At 31.8% G+C, this 26,177-nt stretch overlaps 1 protein-coding gene across 1 annotated transcript; it reads right to left on the reverse strand.

The window, feature by feature from the left end:
• Positions 1–244: 244 nt before the first annotated feature.
• On the reverse strand, positions 245–16,390 carry LOC131045540 (disease resistance protein RPV1-like). Its single transcript, XM_059212075.1, has 6 exons — positions 15,607–16,390; positions 3,128–6,041; positions 2,976–3,022; positions 886–982; positions 555–608; positions 245–325 (listed from the first exon to the last, which is right to left on the reverse strand). The coding sequence occupies exons 1-2, from the start codon at positions 16,299–16,301 to the stop codon at positions 3,587–3,589; spliced, it is 3,150 nt and encodes a 1,049-aa protein (XP_059068058.1). The 5' UTR covers positions 16,302–16,390; the 3' UTR covers positions 245–325; positions 555–608; positions 886–982; positions 2,976–3,022; positions 3,128–3,586.
• Positions 16,391–26,177: the final 9,787 nt, after the last annotated feature.

Consider the following 26,177-nt stretch of genomic DNA (forward strand, 5'->3'; position numbering starts at 1 on the left):
ATACTTTCCAATAGATAACAAGTTTAGTAGCCAGAAATCATATCACTTATTATCAGTCTATAAACTCTAGCTGGAAAAATAAGATATTCTCGGGTCGAAGATTTAGCTAGTCTAAATTCCAAATGATAGGTAATAAACTTTATTTCTAGCAACAAAATTCATGTAAGCAAATATTGTTTACGAAAGGAAATGTTACAAATCAATACATTGTGTTGTAGTTAGACTCGCAATGTCTCCAATAAATGCAGCAACCGTGGAGAGAGAAGGCCCGATTGGAGCTAGAAGAACATGCATAGAACAGGGTTGATGCCACTTGTGTCTGCTTCTGTGGAGCAGAGTAAGCTTGTCAAGCTTAAAACAAGGTCATGCTAGAATTGCATCTCATAACCATTCAGTCCCAAGTATATGGTTGCATTTGATCAAAGAAACAAAGTAATTTTAAGAGGGAAGCTTCTAAAAGGAGTTATCCTTCAAAGCTCGAAGTCCTACACTCTTTAGAGTGACAGACTAGCTATTTGACAAAAAGGAGGCAAACAACAAACCTTAGAGCTTACCTGACAAGCAAGTCTCCCAGCTATTCGTAATGGAGAACCAATTACGACACCAATCTGCAATAAAATAATTTGGCCAACTTCAAGACTTAATTAAACCACTTCCCGTTATATCATATGCACTCGCAGCCACACACTACAAGATGACATACAGAAAAAAGATGTTGTTCAAACACTAGGATCATAATATACACCGTTCAGCAAGAGTATCCACCCATTTTAAGCCAAAAAAAAGTCAAAAGTCAAAACACATTAATTTAAATCATGAAATCATGAAGCACAAGAAGATCAATTTAAATCCTGAGTAGTGCCCGTGAGAATTAAATAGTTATACCTTCCAAATAATATATGCATGCAGTGGATATACAGCCCATTACAAGGAAAGCAAACCTTTCATCGATGAAGTATTCATCTGCAGAAATTTCAGTAATCTGTTTCATTTAAAATACATCCAATTCATTAGAAGTTAAGCCATCTGCATATGGTCTCCCAACGAATAGCATTATATAAAAATGAAATCAACAAAATAACACATTCTAGTCCAATTTGGTGCTGGCAGAGGAACAATCGAGAAAGAAAGCAACAAAATAACACATTCTCGGACCTAATACCTAAGAAGAAAATGGTGGAGTCCTTTTGATAATTTTTTCTCAATCTCCCTATTTAATAGAGTCTACAAAATAATTACCAAGCTTATGAAAAACAGATCGAAGAGGGGTCCTCCAGAAGATCATTTCAGAAGAGTAGAGTGGTAGCAAATCGAGAACGAAGGGAATTGTCATGGTGCACGAGGCAATACACACCATAAGGAAGGAAATGATGGTGAGGATGATCACCAAATTAGACATAAGAAAAACATGTGACCAAGTAGATAGACATTTCCTCATAAGAGTTCTAAAGAAATTTGGGTTTTGGAATGAGTGGCTTGATTGGATGAAGGGCTATATTCCGATTTTGTGATTCTTAGCTATCATAAACGAGAGTCCACAAGGCTTTTCCCCAATCTTCTAGGGGAATTAGGCGAAGAAATCCCTTTTATCCCTTCCTCGGAAGAAGTATCACCAAGGCGAGAAGAAATGGAGAATGGAAGGGCATTAAGATTGCTCTAGGAGTGAAGGCAGGTAACACACTCGTAGTTCGTAGATGAGACAGTGATTTTTTAGGGTGGCTAACAAAAGTAAGGGGAGGTGATTTAAAAAAAATAGAAAATTTTGTGTAGCATCCGATCAATGGAGAAAGTGGTATAAATCAAATATCCTCTTCTTCAACACGAATGTATTAGAAAATGGCAATACATAGCAAGGATTTTGAGTTTTAAGCGAGGTAATCTGCCTAGGAAAATTTTTAGCCTTCCTATTTTTGTAGGGGCAAACAAGGTAAGACTGCGAGTCAGCGTTTACCGAGCTGTAGTGCCAAACTTGAATCTTAGAAGGCAAATTGGTTAACCTTGGCAAGAAGAATAGTGATGCTTAAATCAATGATTTTAGCCATCCCAATTTTGTAATTGTCATGCATGAATTACCACACAAAAAAAAAGTGGGCAGATTGAGTAGAAGATGAGGAAATTATTATGGAATGGCAGCTCTGAGCAGAAGAAAATCCCCCTCATTGCATGGGAAAAAATTTGTCGCCCAAAAGAGGTTGAGGGAGTAGGCTTGAGACAATGGTCGGTAACCAATATGGCACTAGGTTCCGACTTAATTTGGAGCATGTAATTGAATTCATACTAGAAATGGGGAAGAAGAATTATTATAGGTGAAGCGGAGGATGTTGTGAGGTGGTATGGCTCAAAGACTAGAAATCGTAATGTCAAGTTGGGTTACAAGATAAAAGAGAAGGCGATTGCTTTGATAGACTGGCCAATCAAACTGTGTTGGAACAAGAACTGACTACCTAAGGCAAGAGTCTTTGTGTGGACAACCCTCCAGAATAGAATTCTGACAGGAGATAGGCTAAATAAGCTGGGTTTTATGAGCCCTCAGCCGATGCCCCCTGTGTAAGCGTGTAGAAGAATCGGTCGATCATCTTCTATTACATTGTGAGACAACAATGAGTCGCAAAAAAGTCATAATGAAAGCCCTGAATTGGAATGCTTCTTGCACGGAGAAACTCGTAGATTGGGTTAAAGGATAACCGACCTTACACAAGACATTAGTATTTGCGAGCATTTAGGTAGCCAGCACATCAATTTGTCTATAGCAAAACATTTTTTTTTTAAATTCTAAGAATAAAAAATTCTATTATATTATTGAGATCTATATGGAAAGAATAATATATATATAATGTTAAGATTATAGAATCACACAAATAATAAATCCATGAATCTTTCTTGTTATGAATGTAAAAGAAAATATCTTAAATCTAAGTTTGCGCGAGCAACATTTACTCTCCCATTCAAATAAATTGAAGGAAAAGAGAGCTTACCATTGATCATAAAAAAAAACTAGAGTTTAATCTCCGAACTTCAAAACCTGAAAACTCATACCGAACACAAAAGCGTCAAATTAAAAAAAAAACAAAAAAAAAGGTGTAAATTATTTCTCCTACTATAAAAATTAAAGTAACACCAAGCTCACCTTCAATCTCTCTTTCCCACCAGTGCCAGGAAGAACAAGTCATTCGTTCTTGTTCACTGTTGGCCCTGTACAGCTACAGATCTTCTTCGCCAATCCATACTGAATTCATACCCCCGATGCAAGGGCATTTCTTATATTTTTTTGTACACCATCCAAAGAATAATTGCAGCTGTGAAGGTTGTGAATGGTGGAATGAAGGTTGCCTAGTTTTGTGCACCAACTCAAGTCTAAATGTTGCAGCTATGATAAGTTGTCAATGCTATCAGGAAAGTCATTTAATTTTTCACAATAACTTAAGTTTAAATGTTGCAGTTGTGATAGGTTACCAATGGTATGGGGGATGTTATTTAAATTTGTACACCAAGTCAAATTTAAATATTGCAGTTGTAGTAGATTACCAATGGCATCAGGGAGGTTATTTAATTTTGTACACCCAGTCAAATATAAATGCTGCAGCTTTCATAGATTTCCAATCATATCAGGGAGATTATTTAACTTCCTACATCCTTTCAAATCTAAATGTCGTAGCTGTGATAGGTTGCCAATGCTATCAGGGAGGTTATTTAAATTTCTACACTGATTCAAGTCTAGATGTTGTAGCAGTGTTAAGCCACCAATAGTATCAGGGAGATCATTTAATTTTATACACCATGTCAACTCTAAATGAGGCAACTGTGATAGGTTACCAATGGTATCAGGAAGATTATTCAAATGTTCACACCCATTCAAGTCTAAATGATGTAGCTGTGATAGGTTGCCAATGGTATCAGGCATGTTATTTAATTTTCTACACATATTCAAGTCTAAATGTTGCAATTGTGATAGATTGCCAATAATATCAGGGAGGTGATTCAATTTTGTACACCTACTTAAGTTTAAATGCTGCAATTGTGATACATTTCCAATGGTATGAGGGAGGTTACTGAAATTTGTACATCTACTCAAGTCCAAATGTTGGAGCTCCAATAGATTGCCAATGGTATGAGGAAGGTTATTTAATTTTGTATAAATAATCAAGTCTAAATGCTGCAGCTGTGATAGGTTGCCAGTGGTATCAGGGAGGCTATTTAAATATTCACAACCACTCAAGTCTAAATGTTGCAGCTGTGATAGGTTGCCTATGGTATCAGGAAGGTTATTTAAATATACACACCCACTCAAATATAAATGCTGCAGTTGTGATAGGTTGCCAAAGGTATTAGGAAGGTTCTTTAAATATTCACATCCACTCAAGTATAAATGATGCAAATCTGATAGATCGCCAATGGTATCAGGGAGGTTTAAATAATCACACCCACTCAAGTCTAAATGCTGCAACTGTGATAAATTACCAATTGTATCAGGAAGATTATTTAAATATACACACCCACTCAAATCTAAATGCTGCAGCTGTGATAGTTTGCCAATGACCTCAGAGAGGTTATTTAATTTTGTACACGATCTCAAATTTAAATGATGCAGCTGTGATAAGTTGCCAATAATAGCAAGGAGCTTGGTTAAATTTGTACATCTACTCAAATCTAAATGCTGCAGCTGTGACAGTTTGCCAAGAATGTCAGAAAGTGAATATTGGAAGAAGTTGGAAATATCAAGGTGTACTTGCATTAGCCTCAATTGCAAAATGTTCGCCACATGACTGAAACGAAATGGCTGATGTATTGCAAACCTACACTTTTCCAACCTTAACCATATCAAGCTTGAAGGAAACATGGTTGGCGTGTCTTCCGTGATGCCATCAATGAGCAGATTCTTCAAGTGAAGAAATTGAAAACCAGGTCTGAACAACGTTTCAAGCCTTTGCGAATTACCTCCATTTAGTCGAAGGCGAGAGAAATTGATGTTATTGGATAGTCCCATGCTTAAATGAACTGCATCCCATAGCCGAGTACCCTCATTTTCAGCAATGGTTCGCCCCATATCCCGCAAATGGTCATGCATATCAAATACACCTTTGTCGTCAATCTTTATCAGCAACTTCAGGGAAAGATTAGATATAGCTGTGAATACCATCTTGTACAAAGATTTCCAGAAAATAATGGGATATGTTTTGCGTTCTCCAATGAAGAAGCAAGCGATGTCGAGAAATATTTCTTTTTCCTCTTTACGAAGAGCACTGTAACTGATTTTGAGTCTTTCATGAATGTCTGGGTGGAGAGTAATGTTGTGAAAGGCTTCCAACCAGCAGCCTCGGTCATTCTGCTTATCATACAAAAAGGCTCCAATTACTTCCAGTGAAAGAGGATGCCCCTTACAAGCTTCCACTATTCTTTTGGACATATCCTCACGAGTGGTATTTGGAGATGCTCTGAGAAAAGCATGCCAACTAAATAATTGGAGAGCTTCATTTATGTGCAATCCACTCATTTCATGGATGCATTCAGATGGGACCCCCGCAACACTGAGAATGTGCTTATTTCTAGAAGTAATAATAACTCTACTACCAGGAGCTAGCCAATCCCCAACCAAAGCATTTGATTGCTCAATAGCATCCACATCATCTAAAATGATAAGCACACTTTTTCGTCCCAAGCGATCTCTGAACAAAGATATACCCTCATCAACACTGGACACTTTTCCACTATACATGCATAAATCTTTAAGGATTTTTCTCTGCAATTTTGTTAGGCTTATGGAGTCTGCAGCAGTGGCCCGGACATTAAATACAAATGAAGCAGCTTCAAAATGAGCATAAACTTGGTTGAACAGGGCCTTGGCAAGTGTGGTTTTTCCAATACCACCAATACCCAATATTCCAGATTTAACTACACGTCCCTCTGAATTTAGGTTGAATTTCTGGATGAGATCCTCAGTCACACTTTCCAGTCCAAGAGGGTGCTTGGCAACTTCTAACGGCACTCTGCCTAACGTCTTAATCACGTCATTTACCACCGTCTTCACTAGCTGAGCTTCGAAGCTGCAAAATAATTTTCACAATCGATCAGTTCAGTGGAAATTTTAAAATTATTTTAATTTATTTATATTATTTATTAAAGATTTTTTATATTAGAATTATTTTTTAAATTAAAAAATTATGTCTTTTAAATTGTTTTATTTTATTATATATGATTTTTATTTAATTTAAATATTTTATTTATTTAACAATTATTCAGTTTAACTTTAAATTGTTTAAATAATTCTTGTATTTTATATTTCTATGTAAACCATCACTAACATTATTGTATTTAAGTTATTAAGTACTGTTAAAAATAATTATATATGTATTTATGTATGTGTGTGTATGAGCCTTAATATATTTTATTAAAACTATGGTATCGTAGGCATAGAATTGTCATGGTAAAAATGATATATTTATATATTTTTAAAGTATTTTTAATATATACCTCTATAAATAATATACTTATACAAATTTGGTTCATAATAATATTGTATTTAGATGTCATTATTACTCATTTCTAAGGATCCGTTAACTTTAAGGCTCACTTTTCACTTTGGTTAAGATATGTGTGAACTTCAACCAAGTTATTTTCATGCTGTACATTTGATCCTTGAACTTTTGAAACTTTAAATTGACATTTAGCCCTTATCAACATCTTTGCCAATCTTTTTTAGCCAACCTTTTTACCACCTATTGCGAGTGTACCTAGATATGGTTGTGCCAATATGTGTTGTATTATTATATTGAAAAATATTTATTTATCTTAGATCCTAAAGTACAACCTAAAAATTATTAAAGATCATTTATGAGAACAACATAGCAGCATTATAACAACAAACATCGCCGTATATCTATTGCAATTGTTATTGTTGTGCTCAAATCATTGTTCCAATGTTACTCAATTAATCCAACTAAGGCTCTAATTATGAACAAAATGATCCTCACAAGTCAATGAATTTCTCAATGGTGTTTAGAACACCACTAGTCTTTACTTAAATTTAGATATCAAAAGATCAAAGCAAACAATTTTCAATAGTTCAACTTTTGTAGATTCATTCACATGAGTAAAAATTCAAATTATGTACGAAAATATAGTCCCAAAATAAAAATTTAAACCAAAGTTAAATACAACTAATTTTTAAATTACTTATTGAGCCATAAGCCTAGCCCCTATTTCAATGAGATGACCCTATAAGACATTAGGGATATTCACAGAAGATAATAAATAAATGGGCGACATTTGATTCAAGACCTCGATACCATTAATGAAAGTGTTATAGTATGGATTGCTAAGTTATGTGCTTAGTTATGATTTCTTAACAATTGTTAAAAGTGTTATTAGTTGCGGGAAACATTAACAAAACCTTAATTATGGCATCTTGCACATATGTTGATCACAAATGTTATATGGTTCAAACTACTTGTGACCTCAATCCCATTACAAAGGAGATGTGTAGGTAGTCCTGTGTGAAGGGTGCCCTTGTGACCTCAAGTCTATTGAGGGAGGGTTTAGGGGATACCCCAAGGTTAAGGTTGTTTCTAAACTTGTTTGACCTTTCCTCTTTAGTGGGCCTTAGTATGAGGCTAAAATTGGTATAAATGGTTATGAAGCTAGACAACTTGTATATAATAACGATATAAAATTTATGCAAACAAAATATAATGAGGTGAAAAATAAATTGTTAGCATGTCAAGGTGGGTGTTGCCAAAAAAGAGACATTAGATCATAAATTCACTTCAAATAACAAGACAATTCTATCAATGGACTTTAGACATCAATGCACCCACTTATGTCATTGTGAAATCCTACTTTAGATTCATATTATTAGTTATTACCCAAATTCACTCTAGAATTTGCATAGAGCATTTAATTCTTTCCTTGAAAGAAAACCATACACAAATCATACAATCACAAAAACACTGTAAAGACAAAACCAAAACATCCTTGATATTATTTATTCATATAAAATTTGGATGTACAATATGGAGAAGATTTATGCAAAACTGGAAGATACTTGTTACATGAACTTAAAATTCATTCTCTGCAACTATCTTCTTTTCTAAACTAGAAACTTTTCTATTCTACCTACCCAAATCAAAATTTCAAAACCCTTTACAATGGCCTTGAAATCTATTTTATAATACAAGGGAGAACCAAGTGTCGAGCCGTGTACACATGTCAATTATTCATTTGAAAATCATTCAAAACGACTTGAATATGCCAAAAGGCATCTTTGTTGAGACATAGGAAAAAACATTCTTGCACTGCTTGATGTAGATTCTTCATCCTCCGAACCAGGCCTGGAATTTGACAAGGTAGATGGCCATTTTTTTCACTTTTCAACTGTATTTGACAGCTTAAAAAATTATGGGATTGTATGCATTGACATGTTACTTTTTTCTAAAATCGTATATATGACACTTAATAAATTTAATAAATCGTAAAAAATTATAGTAAGTAATATATAATAGTATAATATTATAATTTATAATATTCATATATATTAATTTAAAATGTTTATTATGAAAATATAATTTTATTTAGAATATTTTGAAATGGAAAGATATAGTTGTTTCTAATTTTATAATATTTTAATATAAATTTTTAGGATATTTCTATTGTTTCAAATGAACTTAAAAACTTGTTATAATTGAAATAATAGAATATAATTTTTATCTTCATAAATTTAGAAACTTGGTAAATTTAAGATTTTTGCATATATTACTAATTTATCATTGTTTTTAAATTTTATATATATATATATATATATATATATATATATCTGTGTGTGTGTGTGAAATGAATAAAGAGAGGACAATGATTTTCATTTCTTTTGAAGAATATGTATTTCAATCTTTTGCATTTATATTTTTTGACAATTAATCTTTTTCTTAAAACATCAAATGAAAGGCATTGAAATGACTAAATTGTCATCGAATATCCATATAACAAGTAGGGGTGACCGTCAAATTCCAGGCCTACTCTGCACTAAACAATGGTTGAAAAGTAATGGAAAGAACCATAGTGAAATATGGCATGTAACAATGAAGTGCTAAAATGACCAAGATATTAAAATTTGATGACCATTTGAAATACAAATCAAGCATATTTCAGTTTCATTTCATAATCGCAGGTGCTCGTGATCTATTGATCTAGCAAGGTCCCACCTAAAGATAACTATAAATATGGCTTAAAATTGCATTTAATTTTTCTTTGCTCCATAATTTACGACTTCAACCAAAATTAATAAAAAACAAGGAAATACATGTCACAATGGTTGAGTTGACATGCAACTCCTCTGTTTACCAATTTCCACTTCACATATTAAAAATACCATTTTCTCTCACTCTATTTACCAAAGCTACATGTTTATTGTATTTACCCTCCAAAATGTCTTGAGTAGTTGTTATCATTTGAATTATACCGGATTCAAATTGTGAAGGATTCTGGAGATACTCAGTTTCTCAGTGCCCTTTTCCTTTTCAACATTGATGCCACTAAAAATGGGACCTAATATGTTTTGAACATTTTGCCTTCATTTTTGCAATTCCTTAAGATTTCTATTCTTATCAAACAAGGGATGCATAAGGAAAAAAAATTCCCTTCAAAAGATATCAATTATTTCTTCAACATCTTTAAATACAATTTGTATGATTCTATTAAACAAGAAAAATGGTTTAGATTTGTGCAAATCATAAACAATTTGAAGTGCAACATTCCCCATTTGCATTTGGCATGTCAAAACATGTAGAGCCTCAATTCTTCTTATTAGATGCTTCTTAACACAAAACATATAAACCATATACTTAATGTGGTTGTTCAAGGCTTCCCATATAGAAATGTAGCCTTGCCAAGCATCTTCAACAAATACTAAGAGTGACTCCACCTAGTTCCAAGTAATGAACTGAATAAATTAGAAACCAATTTCTTCTTAGCAACAACATCTACACTTTTCTTCAATAATTCTTCCTTTTCTTTCTCCTTGTTATGTAGTCCTTTTTCCAATATTGAAGCTAAAACCCTTTCAATTGCTAATTCTTGTCTCACCTTTCAACAATTCCTCAAATGATGTTGTTGGCTCATGAGGGGGCAATAATGCAATCCTGGTGGTTAGCCTTTCTTTCAATCTCAAATTCTCATTCAACAATTTTGCCTTATCTTCTTCTGCAATTTTAGCTAACCTCTCACTAAACTAACCACTATTTGAAGTTAATCATGCATCCTACACAACTATTTTATCTATAGCCCTTCTAACAATTATGTGCCTAAATAATTTTTTGACCCTCCTCAATCATAGATGGCTTTTGAGTTGTAGGATAGATAAACCAAAAGGCGAGCATATCATGCTTATCATCAAATCCAAAACCAAAATATAATTCCTTTGCAATTTCAGTATCTATATCCTATGTAATCTCAATATATTCTCTTATTCTAAAATGATTAGAGACCATAGCAGATGAGATATCCCATCCCTCCAACAAAAGAATACCACTGCCCTAACTAGTTGTCTACCTTCTTCTAGAGTTATAATGGTACATTTTTCCTTAACCCTTTTCTTTATTTCATCTTTAAGCTTTTTTTCCCACTCAAGGGTTGGGTTAAGAAAACCAAACACAACCATACATTGGTCAATGATGGCCTTGTATAGAAAATGATTGAATTCTTTAATTTTCATGAATTGGGTGAGTGCAAGATCATGGGGGTTCAAAAAGTGGCAATGGGCAAAACAATGCATTTTTTACTTTGCCAAACATGCCAAATTCTACTTTGACTTTTTTTATGGATCAAACAAAATTTGAATTTGGTTTGTAAATACCAAACCAAAACAAATATCCATTACTAACGAATATATGTTTCCTAATGTTATTGTTGTGATGTAATGTTTTAAAAATGGATATCCATTTGAAACGGATATTCATTATGAAAAAAAAATGAATATTCATTTTTCTTAGCCTAAAAAGCCTACTTTAGTAAAATGGGCATAACTTTTACATTTCTTATCAAAATTTAAATGATTATTTACATACATTACAAAGGTGATCCAAAGACCTACATAATGGATCAAGTAAATTTATTAGATTATAGAGAAAAGTTAGTTGTAATAATTTGATGTTAATCCTTCATTTTTAAAACTTTAAACTCACAACTTCTACATACAATTTTATTTTATTGTTTCATTTTTTTGCTCCCAAAAGAATTGAAATATTTAAAAAGTAGTATATAAAAAAATATGTAGGTTTTATGTATTAACGAGACTAATATTTTTTCATAAATCATCATAGAAAATTGTCTTGTTGTCTTTGATGCAACACAAACCAATGCCCAAGTTGACCTAAGAGAAAATGTCTTTATACCACTCTCCCCCTCTCTCTATTTAATTAGTTATATCTTTCTCTCTCCCCCTCTCCTTTGATCTCCCTTTCAATCCCATCTCTCTCCCTAAGTTCCCTTACTCCACTTCTATCTATAGCTCTCCTCTCTTCTTCCTTCTCTATCTATCCCACTACTTTTCTCATCCTACCTAGATCTTTCCCAAGTTATAGATCTCCCTCTTTCTATCCCTATCTCTCCCTCTCACACTCTATCCCTATCACTCCCTATTTCTATATCTCTACTAATATTGCTTATATCTATTTATATCCCTCCCACTACCTATACCTATTCATTACTTGTCTCATCGCCTTCGTCTTCCACTCTCGCTCCTATCTCTATCTCCCTATAGATCTATCATCATGTTAATCTATATCTCACTGTCTCTCTCTTATTCATTATGGATCTCTCCCTCCATCTATCCTACTCTTTCTATCCATGTCTATCTCTACCTCCATCTTCCTATCTCCATCTCTCTCCCTATCCATCTCTCTTTCTATATCTCCATCTACCAATATATCTCTTCCTATATACATGAATAATCTATCTCTATATATCCCTAGCTCTCTCCCTCCATCCTTCTCTATATCTCTCTATCTCTCCCTCTCTATCTCCATTTCTCTTTTTATCACTCTATCACACTATCTACATCTCTCTATTTATCCATATTTGTCTTTTATATCTCTCTATCTCTTCTCCTTTGTATCTCTCTCTATGTTTCACTCTCTATCCCTACCTCCCTATCTCTCTATATATTTATCTAGATGCCTTTACCTCTCTCTATCTCTATATGATCTATTTGTCTCCCTCTCCCTCTATCTTTATTTCTATCTCTATCTCTAAATATGTCTCCCTTTCTCCATCCATCATTCTCTTATTGTCTTTCTTCCACTCTCTTCCTAAACCTTAATATCTATATGTATACTTTTATCTCTCCCTTTTGTAGGTACATTTCTATCTCTCTATATCTCTTTACTATTATATCGATATCCTTATCTTTATCTTTACCTTTATCTTTCTATATCTCTATCTCTTCCTCTCTCATTATCTCCCTCCCTATATATTTATCTCTTTCTCTTCCTCTCCCTCTCTATCTCTACCCACTCTATCTCTATTTTCATCTATATATCTCTCTCCCTATTGGTAATGGAGCTTGATTATCTTTCTTATTTAGATGTTTTATGTGTTAACTATATTTAGATCTTAGTTATTGATGAGGTGTGTGGGGTATATTTCTCCTCCAACTTCAGTTGCTAGGGAGGGAGGGAGAAATAGGGAATGCGTGTGTGTGTGTGTCTGTGTGAGTAAAAGGGATATACAGATATAGAGATTCTAGGGAAAGTGGGAATGATGGAGAGAGGAGATAGAGGGAGAGATAACTAAACATAGAGAGAGAGAGAGAGAGAGAGAGAGAGAGAGAGAGAGAGAGAGAGTATGGATAGACAAAGGGAGATAACTAGAGATATACTTGTTGAGAGATATAGAAAGCTAGAGTAATATGGGGAGAGAGAGGGAGAGAAAGGGTTAGAAAGAGGGATAGATATTAAGTGGAAAAGATAAAGGGGGAAGAGAAAGGGAGATAGATAGGTAGAGGAAGAGGGAGAAAAGAAAAAGAAATAAATAAATTGTTTTTCGATTTAGTCATGGCTAGGGAGCTCTCTGTGTTTGTTGACACATCTATATGCTTAACATGCGATGTTAGACAAATGACCTTCCTTGGCCCCATTACCGTCAAACGTTTGTACAACGTGTTTTCAAAGTTGACACAAATTGGTGGATATAGCAATGAGATGGATTCTTGACAATGAATTTGTGGTGTTTGAGACTCGATGCAAAGTCAACATGAACATTTCAACTTCCTTTTTTGCTTCTTTTCTAGACAAAGGCAAGAGAGGACTTATGGTTTTTGAACTATGCAACAAGATGAGTAGTGAAAATTTCCTTGGTATTCCAGGCAAAATACTAGCAGTTGCTCTACCAAGTTATAAAATTCCTATGGCTCGAGACGTTGAGGTGTATTGGGAGACTCTGGAACATGTTTGTTGGTACGCATTTAATGAAGTCTTCTATAACAAGACACCAACATCTCACCAAGATAAAGCCAAGAGGGCTTGTGTGTTCCTAAAGAAGCATTTTCTATACCACTCACCATTGGTTACAACTAGATTGACGAATTTATAGCCCAAGTCATCACATATGAAGGATGTATCTAAATACCTAGGAATTATTTTTTCTAGAAGAAGGACATCTTTGAGATGTCTTAACGTTCTCTATGTTCTTTTCTTAGCGGTTTTTGGTCACTCTCTTTGTTTGCTCTAATGCTTATTGGGTTTTGGTCTTTTTTTGACATTTTGTAAATTTTGAAAGTTTGAATCTATTCACTTTTCCCTACATAATATCCCAAGGCTACTTACTATGTTGTAAAATTGGACTAAATGTAATGAAATACTACTCATTTCAATTATTATTTTAACATTTGAGTAATATAGTCAGTAGTTATCATCTAAAAGAATATTTTTTAGGTCTTATGTCACATGGATTACTAATTCGCTAGTAAAATTATTTTATTTGTTTTATATCAAAAAGTAATTCACCAAGTTAAAATTTATAGTTTGGCATATTTATATAATTTGCCAGAGATTATTTTATTGATTTATGCAAAGTCTAATTGACCTATGAAAACAATTCTTTTAATTTTAAGACATGCATGATTTGCCAGAAAAATTATTACATTTATTTGAATAGAAGATAAATATCACCAACATTTTCTACTGATTTTGACCAATTTTAAAACATTCACCAACTAAATTCATTTTATTTTTCTAAAAAAATAAAAATTCACCAATAAAAATAAATATTGTTTTTACAAATATAAAAAAAATTAACAAAATTTTATACCTTTTTCAAAGTGGTTTCCTAAAGTTTCCGTTGTCCTTGAGACACCATACAAAGTTTGCATAGCCTCCAGAAAATTTGAGAATGTGTATGACATTGCTCTCCATTTCTTTCTCAAAGCTTGACCAAATCAGATCTCCCTTTTCCAATTTGTGGGTGTCGAAAAAGACATGGGTGTTCATTTTTCCTTTACCTAGTCGTGTCAAGCTCTTGTCATGTTCTCTTTGTATAAAGCTAGTCAATTGTACGTGCATACAAGAGATTCCCCACTGTATAGCTCTTTCCAATACAAGTGTTCATTTTTCCTTTACCTAATCGTGTCAAGCTTTTGTCATGTTCTCTTTGTATAAAGCTAATCAATTGTACGTGCATACAAGAGATTCCCCACTTTATAGCTCTTTCCAATACAATGCATAAAGAAAAATCTTTTTACATGTTCAATGACTACCTACCAACATTGCGTGAAGGTCATGACAAATGAGATCACTTTTATTAATGGTTTCTTCTCCCATAATCTCTATCTTTTCTAATATTCCTATTTATATCTAGTTTCCCTTTCATTTTCTTTTGTAATTTTACTTAGTAAAAGTGTGTTTTATTCAATCACCATTGTTTGGTCCACCATTATTCTACAGTCACCCAAGATTAGACAGTAATTGCAATAAGTTGGGGAAATAGCATGATAACCAGGGTATACAATGGCACACCACAGAATTAAAAAAATGAACAACAACACAACAGTACCGTGCAATTTAACTTGACTACACATGTATTACCCGCTTGAGAAACCTGAGGGAGTTCTACACATAAGAGGTATTATGCTTACCTCATTGAGGGGGAGTGGGGACACCACTCAGGGGAAACGGTGGCATAATGTACATCACCCAGCATCATATCTCCCTTTTATCTATCAGCAATTCCGTCTCTTTTCTTAGATTCTTCAACCTTACAGTTTTACCGACCCTTCCAACCAACAACAGCCAATCCCCACACAACTAATTTCCATGAATTTTACATCTACAGCCACATCAACCACACTGCACTACCCAACTACATCCAATCCTCCACATTAATTTTCATAGTTTTCAACTACTCTCTCATACCACTCTTCCCACATAACATTTCCCCTCCAAGGTTCTTCAAAAAGTCCCAGACATCACAAATGACTCTACACACGGACATAACAAAGGTGCAAGAATTTACAGCTCATCACCATAATCATTTAGAAAAATCTAATACATAAAACCTATCATTAAAAAATGGCCAGATTGAATTGAAGTAAAGAAAAGTAAGCTGAGAGAGAGTTCCGTTACTTACCCTCCAGTTATATCCATGGACCATCCTGAACGCGAACAAATCTCTTTGAGGGCATTCTTCCATCCGTCAATCTCTTTGCTTGGGTGTCGAACGGAATGCCCATACAGTTTTAGACATGGGCAAATTTGTTGAAGCCCATACTTCCACCACTCAATATCTTCTCTTTGGCATCGATCTGAATGGCTATAATGTTTTTGAAATGACTTATCATACGGACTGGAGCTCCCTTGAGGATGTCTAACGTGAGTTGGATTCACGTCATAAAAGAGAGGAATGATCAGGCCCTGGGTGTTCACCATTGTCGCAGCCTCCTTCAGACACCATGAGGACTCTGCATAGCCTCTGGAAAATATAGGAATGCGAATGGCACTGCTCTCGATTGCTCTTTCCAAGCTCAACCCAATTATTTCTCCCTTTTCCAATTTATCGCTGTCTAAAAAGACATGCAGTCCTGCAGCAGTGAGAGCTTCAAAGAGACGATCAACCAGAGTATTCCTCACATCTTTTCCCCTGAAACTAAGAAACACATGATATTTCTTATCGCTTCGGAATGGAATTTTGGTTGTGGGAGGTGTGTATTCTTTCATCTGGAATTCTTCCATGTTAAGAGTTGCAACTGAAAAGAATAGCAGAGGGGATTGAACCCAATTCCAAACAACTAGGTATGAGCTGGAACTCGATCTCCTACCACACATTCCGGTTCTGGGCAATCCTGTTTGTATAAGGCCAAGTGAAGATGTAAATGTATACAAGAGATTCCCCACTTCCCAGCTGTTTCCAACCCAATGTTGTGTACTTCTAAGTTGTAAATTTCAAGTCACGGCAATCGGACCCACTTTTATTAAATTATTTTGTCCACTAGTCATGTCAAGTTTAAGACATTTTCTGGTTCTTTTTGTCGTATTTATTTAGTGGCCTGCTATAAATTTAAAAACTACCGATTAACGGAATTGCCTATGCAACATTTCTGGGTTCTTCAAAAAGCTGCCACACTGACGAAGACTCTGGTCCCCGCAAAAAGTTTCCAAGGTATGTAAGAAGCTGAAAAATAGTAATAATAGACTCTGATTTTGATAATACCCTAGATTCTTCTATTCTAAAATCAACCTCCCCTAATACCTATACCCCTCTAATTTTGACTACTAGCATAAAATGTACTAGGTATGGATTTGGACCACCTTCTTAAGTATGGATTTGGACCACCTTCTATTTTTACGCCGAAGGCGTCTCCTACTATGGAATGTATAGAGCTTAAAATGTCTATCAACGGTCAAGATTGTCATTTCAGACATGCAAAACGATCTAGAGGATCATCATCGTTCCTCACTCCCGTAGTCTTTGATGGGACAGATAAACAAATTTATCATTTTCGTCCTTGTATTTACTTTCTCCGTCGTATCTATTTCCTTCTGAAAACCCGTTTTCACGACTGGGAACGTCTTTTCATTGCTGGAAAACCATCATTCCAGCTGCTGAGAAACATCATTCGGCTGCTGAGAAATTAGTACTCACTGGTTGTACAAATGTTGAAAATTGATGCTGTGATCATGCGTGAATACCAAACTTTTGTTCACTTTCATGCATCCCAAGTTACCGCCATTCTTGAAGTCAATGATTACCAGTTCTTTTTTAGACAGAGAGTTTAGATTCAGCTTGATTTAGATTTTCTTTTTTATCTACTTTTGTAGTTGTGTGAATAATGCAATACCCATATGCAAACTGTTGTTACCTCTTTCCTTTGTAGCATTCAATTATCAGTTTTCGAAAAGCTGCAAATAATACTTGTAATAAACTGTTATTCGTAGCAGTAGCAAACTCTATATACATGACAACTCTATATTTTTCTCAGTAAGCTGCAACAATAAAAGTAGGGTATTTTAAAATAGGGGAATTCTACCTTTACTGGATTGAATGTATGTTTTCTTTTATTTCTGCACAGTTTGTATTGGTTGTAATAACTACTCAATTTTAAAATTTGTTTGCCGCTGTTATTTGGTGTTATTGTTATCAATCTTTTTTGGCTGTCATGATTAAGTTCATCATCTGGCTATAAGAAATAGGGGTCTTTTTCTAGATTCCACAATAAATTGGACTAGACTGGCTGAATACTCAGTAAAAGGTAGAGCCCCATGTTGAGATGTGATGATACAAATGAGATACAATTTGTTTTACTTTTTCCAAATCAATTTTAAAAAATGTCACCCTCAATTTCTACGAAAGAACAAAAGAATGCATATATGTAAGAACTTACAACACAAAATTCTGCCTCAATTTCATCAAGGTTGGTATCTCTTTCCTCTTGAAATTCAACTAGAACATATCCTTTCTTGAACCAAGAATTTTCTAGTATCTCAGGAATTGTAATGCATTGCCACATAAAAAAAGGAAAGCCAAAAAGATATTAATAAGTTACCGATCTTAGAATCAAACCAAGCAAGGAAAATGACTATTCATTTAAGGGCAATGAAATACAATAATTCAGTATAATAATACAATATTTCAATAAAAAACTTACAGTTCCGATTTGGCTCAAGTATTATTAAAATTAGTATCCGGGCCCTTCAGAAAACCAATTTGGGCTAATGAAATCTACATTGTATATCTACAAAATAGATGGAAAAGAAATAACATAAATCATAGAAGCGTTTCAATCTAGAAGACGACTCTTCCCTATCAGGCAAAATTGCTTGCTACAAAATAAAATAAAACTTCTTATAAAGTGACATAATGTTAGGTTAATCAAATGGTAAATAGCCTGCCATGAGAGAAAAAAGTATGACCCCACAGGACCATAGATCAACCTTGGCTCCATCATATCTGTTGCCTTCAATAATTTACAAAATACAGGTGGATGCTTGTGAGGAGGATAAGGATATGGATGTTTGTTTACAAATGATTTTGTTCTGTTTGAAGACACTTGCAGACTGTGATCTTAGGCTCGAATTGAAGGGCTACCCAATTCTAGGCTCGATGGAAGTAGCAGTTGAAGCATGATCAAATCAAGTGCCAGATCGGAGCACCAGTTCCATGTGCAACTGCAGATGTAGATTCTTTTTCTCCAGTATCATGAAATATTGGAGTTGCAACTGCCTCGGTAAACATGTATGAAAAATGTGCAAGGTCATAGTGAAGGCACGTGAAATGTTCCATGAATGCCACCTCTCTGCATGCATTATAGGTGTCACCAAAGCAACATTAAAAACCTTGGGTTAGCATAGCCAAATAAAACTCCTCAAGACACTATTGGACACGAATTTTATTCCTTTTATTTTTAACCTGAAAAGTAAAAAACTCACAAGTGAAAAAGCACGAAAAAAAAAGCCAACGAAGAAATTTGAAACATCATCGAGAATTTTGCTTGAGGATAACTTTTTTAACAAAAGATTAAAATTATATTTGATGATTGAATGTACTTTTATAAGTACAGGTGCGAATTGAGAAATGAATGAACAAGTTAAAAGGAAAATTTAAGAAATAAGTCAACAAGTTAAAAGCAAATGAGTGAACAAGTTAGAGGCAAATTGTGCTCTGATGCTTTTAAAACTAATGACAGTTGTACTCCATTAACAAACGTGTTTCAAAGTTTTGTCAATGTTTGACTCATTTCTTTCTAAGTACCACGAATGGAGAATGGATACGTGACATGAGCCTTGAATATATTACTTTAGTTTTCTCTTTCACTTCATCAAGTAGACTAGCTCCATTTATTAGAATTATATAAGGATTGAGGTTTAATTTAAATTTTTTATTTTTTATTTTAATTTTTATATAATGAGGATTATAATTAATTAAATATTTATAAACAAATTTAAATAAAATAAATTATAATTTTTTTTGTTATTATAATTTTTTAATTAAAATAATGAATTTAATTGTAAGTTGAAAATAATATTATATTTAAGAATTAGATTTACAATTAAGTTTAATATTATATTCATTGAGATATATGATTATTATATAAATTTAATTATTATAATATAATAATAATAATTAAGAACTAGATTTAATATTAAGTTTATTATTATATTTTATTACTAAAAATTTAATTATATAGATTAAGTTATAATTATATATTTTTTAAGTTAGTTTAGAATTAAAATTATAATTAATTAGAATATATTTAATTACTTTAAGAAATAATTAATATTATAAACTGTTTCAAGGGGTTGAGCTTAGTTGGTTAAAGCATTGAGTTCTCAATGTGGAGACCCAAGTTCAACTCCCATGATGGACATCTTTGTGGAATTCTAAGTTGTGACTCTTGGTCTTCCATTGGTTGTATTTGTCACATTGTTTAAAGTGGATTTCTAAGTTGTGACCCTTGGTCTTCCAATTGTTGTTTCTAGTTTGGTATTTGTAATAAGTTTGAACTTAGAATTAAGTTAGAAGTGTAATTAAAAGTAACATTCTATAAATTATATAGTTATTTAATTTTAGGGTTTCAATATATGAAAAATATTTTTGTAAGTTATCAATTGTTATTTCTAAATTTAAAATAATTACAAAATATCTATAAATATTTTAATGAATTATAATATTAATGTGATCTTAATTAAAAATTATTCTAAATTATAGGATTATTTCAATTATTTTAATTAAATAATTTCCCATTTAATTTAGGCAATTATAATTAATAATTTTATAAAATATTGTGAATAACCATCACCACCTTCTCTAATTCTGAACTCACATGTTGACGAAATGAATGCAACAAGTGATGATGCACATGAAGGATGTAGCCAAATTTATATTTGTTGAAATGCACTGACCTGACTGAGTCGATCTACGACTGTCAAGCCATCTCAAAGGATGTAAGACGATTGGGAAGCCTAAATGAATGCAACAAGTGATGATGCACATGAAGGATGTAGCCAAATTTATATTTGTTGAAATGCACTAACATGACTGAGTCGATCTATGACTATCAAGCCATCTCAAAGGATGTAAGACGATTGGGAAGCCTTCAACTGTCCATTGTTTTTTCTCATTTTTCATCATCATTTTTTCCCCAATCGTTTTTCGTCATCGATTTTTCTTTTTCCACTATTTTGGTTCATCGCTTTTCCCTTTTTGATATTTTCTTCTAAGGTTTTTGCTATCACTGGGAAAATAGACCTTTAAGAAAAACCCGTACAATACTTTTATCTTGGCTTATACGAGTGCATTTGTAAAGAAGAAAAGTGATTAAAAACCCTATAGGATATTAGTTAATATTTAGTTTTGTAATTGATTTTTTCTTTAAACATTTCTACGTTTGATAATTGATTTAATTGATTTTAGTTAAATAGAATAACCTTTCTTAAAGGTGGGGGATCTTTAAGTTAAAAATAAAAAATACTTATCGTAGTTTTTTTAAGTTCTTTATTTTATGTTTTATATTAGAATTTATATTTATGTAAAAAAAACATTTTGAATTTAATTATGAAATTAGAATTTTAATTAATTAAATGTTTATAAAAAATTAAAAATAAAAACAAGTTAGAATTATTTTGATTTTTGATTAAATATTAATTTTAATGATAATTTTAAAATAATATCATTAAAATTACATTTAAAATTAATTTTAATACTAAAGTGAAATATAATTAAAACAATAATATATTTAAATTAGAAATAAGAGTAAATTTATTATTATATTTTATTAAAAAATTAATTATATAGATTAAGTTATAATTATAAGTGTAGATTTTTTTAATTAAATTACAATTATATAGATTAAGCTATGTAACATTTTATTGTGTAAATTAGAGTTAAAATTAAGTTAGAATTGGAATTAAAATTAAAATTTTATAGATTATTAAAATTATATAATTTTTTGATTCTAAGGTTTCAATATATGTAAACTATTATTCTAACTTATCAATTGTTATTTCAAAATTCAAAATAATTATATCAAATATAGAAATGTTTCAAGAAATATCTATTAATATCTTAATCAATTATATAACAATTGTAATCTTTTTTTATAATTATTTTAAATTCTACAATTATTTCAAATATTAATTAAATAATTTTTAATTCATGTTAGATAATTATCTCTCTCTCTCTCTCTCTCTCTCTCTCTCTCTCTCTCTCTCTCTCTCTCTCTCTCTATATATATATATATATATATATATATATATATATATATATATATATATATTAATCTCCTTATATCTTTATCTCTATCTCACCTTCTATTTCTCTCCTTCTCTATCTTCCTTTATATCTCCATCTCCTTAGCCCTCTCTCTTGCTTTTATCCTCTTTATCTCTTCCTCCTTGTCCCCTATCTTTGAGCTCTTTCTATCCCTATTTCACACATTACATGAGATTATTGCCAATAGAGCTTAATTATCTTCATAATTCAAAGGGTTTTTATGTCACTTTTTGGATACCTATGAATGGATGCAGACTTAATGTGTAGTTATCACTTCTCCATTCAAACCTTTGTTGCACAAACGATGTCATTTGCTTAATAGCCTAGCAATTGAGCCTATCTACTACATAAATTGAATAGCCTAAATTTAATCAAATATCTATAATTTATATTAAATATATTGTAATGCATCTACAATATTTTAATATTTTAACTGTTATTATATTTTTAATATAATCAAATATAATATTATAAAATCATATGTTTGTATAACAATGTTATATATATTTTTATATTTTTTTATAAAATCAAATATTATTTTATTTTTATTATATAGACTACAAATATGATATGCATCGTTAAATAAACCAAAAAAATAACATCTAATTAATATTTGTAATATATATTATTTAAAATTATAAGAAATTAAACTTCAGAGTATGGATTGGGAGACACGGGGGTGAGGTATATTTTTAAAATTGAACATAAGAACCTCACTATAATTTGTTTTAATATATAGAAAATTACTTTATAACAGAAACCAAAATCTATGTCCATTCTTCTATATTTAAGTATAATAAATTTAAGTAAATATGTTATAATTATATTATTCTTAATTTCAATAAATAGAATAATACCAATTTTTTAAAATAATGTTTCCTAATTATTAAAATATAATATTTTTTAATTTAATATAATATTTTAAATTTAGATGCATCAGAATTCTAAAAGTATATAATGTATCTAGCTGATGTATAAACTTTAAAAAATTATTTGTATGTCATACAATAATATATATATATATATATTAAATATTTTGATTAAACATCTATCAAATGATAATAATAAGGTAGAAAATTATTAGAGGGAAAAAATTGGTTAGTCCAAAATAGAATTGGAAAGTGAAATTGGTATACGAAGTTATGTGTAATAGTTGACAATACATTAATTTTCATGCTTATTAATTGTTATTTAGACCTCTCTCTCTCTCTCTCTCTCTCTCTCTCTCTCTCTCTCTCTCTCTCTCTCTCTCTCTCTCTCTCTCTCTCTCTCTCTCTCTCTCTCTCTCTCTCTCTCTCTCTCTCTCTCTCTCTCTCTCTCTCTCTTCATATTTATCTTTCCCCATTTATCTCCCACTCATCTCTACACATGCATCTCTCTTGCTATCCATACATCTCTCTCCCTCTTCCTATACCTCTATATTTATATCTCTATCTCCCCATATATTTATTATTTCATTTTTTCTTCTATATCTATCTCTTCATAACTCTACCCTTATATATCTCACTCTCTTTACTTCTCTCTATATATCATTTCACATATCTATCCTTATCTTTCTATCTCCTCCTCTCTCATTCTTTCCCTCTCTCTCATAGTATATTTATTTCTTTCATATTTATCTATCCCTCTCTCCTCTCTTTATCTTTATCTCTCTTTCTATCTACATCCCTCTCCTCCATCTCTATCTTCATATGCATCTTTATCTCTATCTTCCTCTCTATTTTATCTAATTACCCCCCCTCTCTCTCTCACTTCCCCCCTTTACCTCTCCCTGTTTATAATTCAATCTCTCCCTCTCTCCCTTTTTCTCCCTATTTTTTATGGAGCCTGATTATCTTCTTGATTCAAAGATTTTTTATAACCATGTTTGGATCCTTGTAGGTGGATGCATAGTTTATTTGAATCTATCACTTCTACATTGATCTCTTTGTTGCTCAAACAATATCATTTTCTAAATGACATACCAATTGACCCTGTATACTACACAAATATATCCAAATAATAGACCAATTATTTTCCTAATTAACCTTCCACGCCTTTTCGGCGTACCTATTGCACACCAAGGTGCAATTGCTAGTCTTATTTTCTAGTGTAAAGACATCATGATAATTAATAAATTCAACAAGCTTATCAAAATTAATACAATATATGAAATATCTAAACAATGTTATTATAAAAATCAGGAATCCCTTTGATAGCATTAATGCCTATTTAGTGATCATAAGTTTTCCAAAAATATTCTTTGTTATATTCTAATAAAATATCTTTTTGTTTTAAAATATACTCTTTCATTTTATATTGTCTTTGAAAGACAAAGTAAAAAAATACATATGACTATCAACTTTATTCTTATTAGACTTTTTGTCAAATAAATCTAACAATTATTTTTACATTCTTAGACATAAAACACTTGATTGGAGCTAAGGTTTTAAATTCTATGAAATTGAAAATGTCCAACTTATCTTTTGGTAGTAGGCATCATGGGATTTGGGCCTTTCACAATAACCCATAGCTTATAAAAATGACCGATGGCTCTATTTCCAATAAATTCAAACAATACATTTTGAATTTTTAGGATATAAAAAATAAATACTTCTAGAGCATTTTTCACCTAACCTTGGCATAGAGTAGAAAAAATCTTAAATTCACACCCTTATATATCTTCATTTTGATATGACACAATCATATCATTTTAACAAACATAGATGAAGAGATTTGAAACTATGACCTCCTTCAAACATACAATTACTTTAACGACATGCTATTTCAATAGTCCATATAATATATTGTAAAGGTTCTAGTAGAAAACTAAGAATATATTTTTTGCATTGACATTTTGGATGGCAGTATGATCCATCATCAAAATGAGGATAAAAATTAATACACAATTATAGAGCTGGATCCTTAAATAAGACAAATGATCATTAAAAATAAATAAAAATAGATGACCTAGAGACCATGAAACAAAATAGAAAATAAGAAAAAGACAAAATATTATGATGCATAAAGGTCAATTTATTACAGTTGCAAAAATTAAAAAACTCAAGAGTATGTAAACCTCTTTGAAAAATCTTTTACAATGAAAATTATAAAATTATATTATGAAGTGTGATAAGATTTTGAGTATTATAAAATTTTATAAAAAATAATTTTGGCGTTGATTTATAAATAATTTTTTTGATAGCTAATAAAAAATGTTAATTTTTTTTATTAATTATTAATATAAGAATTGATGTTATAAATTATAATAATTTCAAAGGTTAAAAACTACAAATTTTTATTGATATTAATGATATTCATTGTATCTTGATGAACCTCTTGAAATTGAACATATTGAAACAACAAACAAGCACCTAAGATACAAACTATTTATTTTTTATTGCACTGAATTGAAGAGCATTACTATTAATAGGTAAGAATGATAATTTTTTAAATTCTTGTGGATTCTAAGATGTGAGAGAGATGATTAGAATGAATGCATTGAACATCGTTTGATATAAACACATAATATTAAGTTGCACCAAAAGTGGGTCTAATTGATCAAATTTGAATTTTGAATTTGGTTCGCAGCCATGATATTGTAAACTTGTCCTAGAATAGAATAATATCTAGATCTAAGTGGCCAAAAATTAAATATAGGTAGTTGTATAGATAGATAGATTGATCAAAAAACTAGTTAAGATAAATGTATAGGAGCATATAGTTGGTTAGGGTAGGGTTAAATGTGTGTGTATGTGTGTTGATTAAGAAGCCACAACAATTAGCTCAACTTTACACAATATCATATTATTAGTCATTATATGTATGTATATGTCTATGTATATGTATATATTAAGACATCACCTAAAAATACAAAACAAAAAATAGATATACAATTTACAAAATGATACCAATTGATGGATATACAATTTACACAGTCATATCAATTAATAATAGCTAATATGTAAAGTTTCAAATATGAGTTTGAAAACAGGGTTTTGACTCCAATTAAGAATTAAAAAAAAGAAAATTTGAATGACCATATATTTTACTAAAATACAATGCCAAATACTAAGATTATGACTAAAGCGCCTGGTAGACATTTGATTTTTTAGGTTTTTGCCTCTATTTTCTCGGATAGACTGGACTTTTGGACTCTTGGATTGGAATGAAGAAAGATCTATGTGACTGTCATCTTCACTTGATTTATTTGATTCTTCTTCTTGGAGATTCTCTTTCTGTTCATTTCATGTTCTTCAAAAGCTACAGGAAGTGGGTTGAAATGTCTATCTTAGGATTTCCCCTGTTATAGTTGAATTTGTCAGCATTTCCCTGTTTGGACGAATCTTCTGAAATTGGTTTATGTTGATATGTTGCCTCAGAAACTTCTGTGGTGGAAACTAGAAGGCACTGAAAAAGTGTCCCAGTCATTGCTTTCTTCTGTGTTCAGGTTC

This window comes from Cryptomeria japonica, chromosome 10 (assembly GCF_030272615.1).
Source record: "Cryptomeria japonica chromosome 10, Sugi_1.0, whole genome shotgun sequence".
Taxonomy (NCBI): domain Eukaryota; kingdom Viridiplantae; phylum Streptophyta; class Pinopsida; order Cupressales; family Cupressaceae; genus Cryptomeria; species Cryptomeria japonica.

What these genes read in the sequence shown, in the direction of transcription:
- LOC131045540 (XM_059212075.1), bottom strand. Translation starts at nt 16,301, where the DNA reads ATGTGTGGTAGGAGATCGAGTTCCAGCTCATACCTAGTTGTTTGGAAT. An exon ending in TCCATGGATATAACTGGAGG is followed by an intron (nt 6,042 to 15,606) that starts GTAAGTAACGGA and finishes ATTATTTTGCAG; the next exon opens with CTTCGAAGCTCAGCTAGTGA.